This window comes from Ursus maritimus, unplaced genomic scaffold (genome assembly GCF_017311325.1).
Source record: "Ursus maritimus isolate PB19 unplaced genomic scaffold, ASM1731132v1 scaffold_7, whole genome shotgun sequence".
Classification (NCBI taxonomy): Eukaryota; Metazoa; Chordata; class Mammalia; order Carnivora; family Ursidae; genus Ursus; species Ursus maritimus.
Window position 1 is genome coordinate 13790252 of NW_024426885.1, and position 1190 is coordinate 13791441.

General features: G+C 54.8%; 1 protein-coding gene across 2 annotated transcripts in view; it reads left to right on the forward strand.

Annotated features, from left to right (window-relative positions):
• The first annotated feature begins 867 nt into the window (after positions 1 to 867).
• VAX1 (ventral anterior homeobox 1) overlaps positions 868 to 1190 on the forward strand; it is a 5553-nt gene continuing 5230 nt past the window's right edge. For both annotated transcript variants that reach the window (XM_040623971.1, XM_040623970.1), the window contains exon 1: positions 868 to 1108. In XM_040623971.1, coding sequence (XP_040479905.1) covers positions 868 to 1108 — 241 coding nt within the window. The remainder of the gene's footprint in view (positions 1109 to 1190) is intronic.

Sequence of the window (1190 nt, forward strand, 5' to 3'; positions counted from 1 at the left end):
CCCCCCCCTTTTTTCCCCTAGAGGCAACTGCTTTCTTCTGCTGCAGGGTGTGTAAGCGTTTTTGTTGGTTTCTTTTTCCCTCCCCCTCCCCCCTCATTCAGCTCTATCTGTCGAGTGTGGAGAAAACCCCTCTAGCCAGTATGTGAGCAGGAGGGTCAAAGGCAAAGGGAAAGTTAATAATGCCTGCTAATGGTACTAACAATTCAGGATGAATCTTGTCAAAAGTTTTTCTGGAAGTGTGGGTCTTTGATTGTGTGTTTCCTGAAAGCAAGACCAATCATTTCCGTTTATTCACTGGCTAAACCCCTACTTGATTGGGGACAAGGACAGAAACCATCCATTACGATCTGATATATTATCCAAACAATTTAGTGTATTCATGAGGTAACCGAAACGTGGGGGCTGCGAAATTACCCGTAATCAATTGCAACAGCTAGTGTACGTCCCCGCGGGTGTCGGACAACTACAACTCGCCGTGTCAGTAACAGGCGGGAGCCGCAGCATTTCGGAGTTGCTCTGCTTGCTACCTGATCGCCAGGCTGGGGACACTGGACGTGCTCAGAGAACGCGGACGCTGACGAGGCGGCCTCGCCGCTGCTCCATCGGGATCCTGGATCAGACCCGCCGCCTCTCCGAGAGCGCGCCACTCTCCGGTCGCCGCTGACCCGCCCGCGGTCGCCGCAGCCGCCCCGCGGGGACATTCATTCTTGCCGCTTGCCTCTCTCTGGGCAGTGCTCAGGAGCTCCATTGTAGGGTTTTGTCCCCGCAGTGCCTCTTTTTTGTTTTTCTTTTTTGTTTCTTTTTTCTTTTTCTTTTCTTTCTTTCTCTTCTTTCTTTCTTTTCTCTCTCTCTCTTTTTTTTAATCCTATGTTCGGGAAACCAGACAAAATGGACGTTCGGTGCCACTCGGACGCAGAGGCTGCCCGGGTCTCGAAGAACGCGCACAAGGAGAGCCGGGAGAGCAAGGGTGCGGAGGGGAACCTCCCCGCCGCCTTCCTCAAGGAGCCGCAGGGCGCCTTCTCCGCGTCGGGTGCCGCGGAAGATTGTAACAAAAGTAAATCCAATTCGGCCGCCGACCCGGATTATTGCCGCCGGATCCTGGTGCGAGGTAGGGATGGGGTAGGGCTGCAGGGCGCGTTCTTTGCGGGAGGACTCGGGGGCCCGAGCAGCGTGGCGCCTCAGACCGAGGC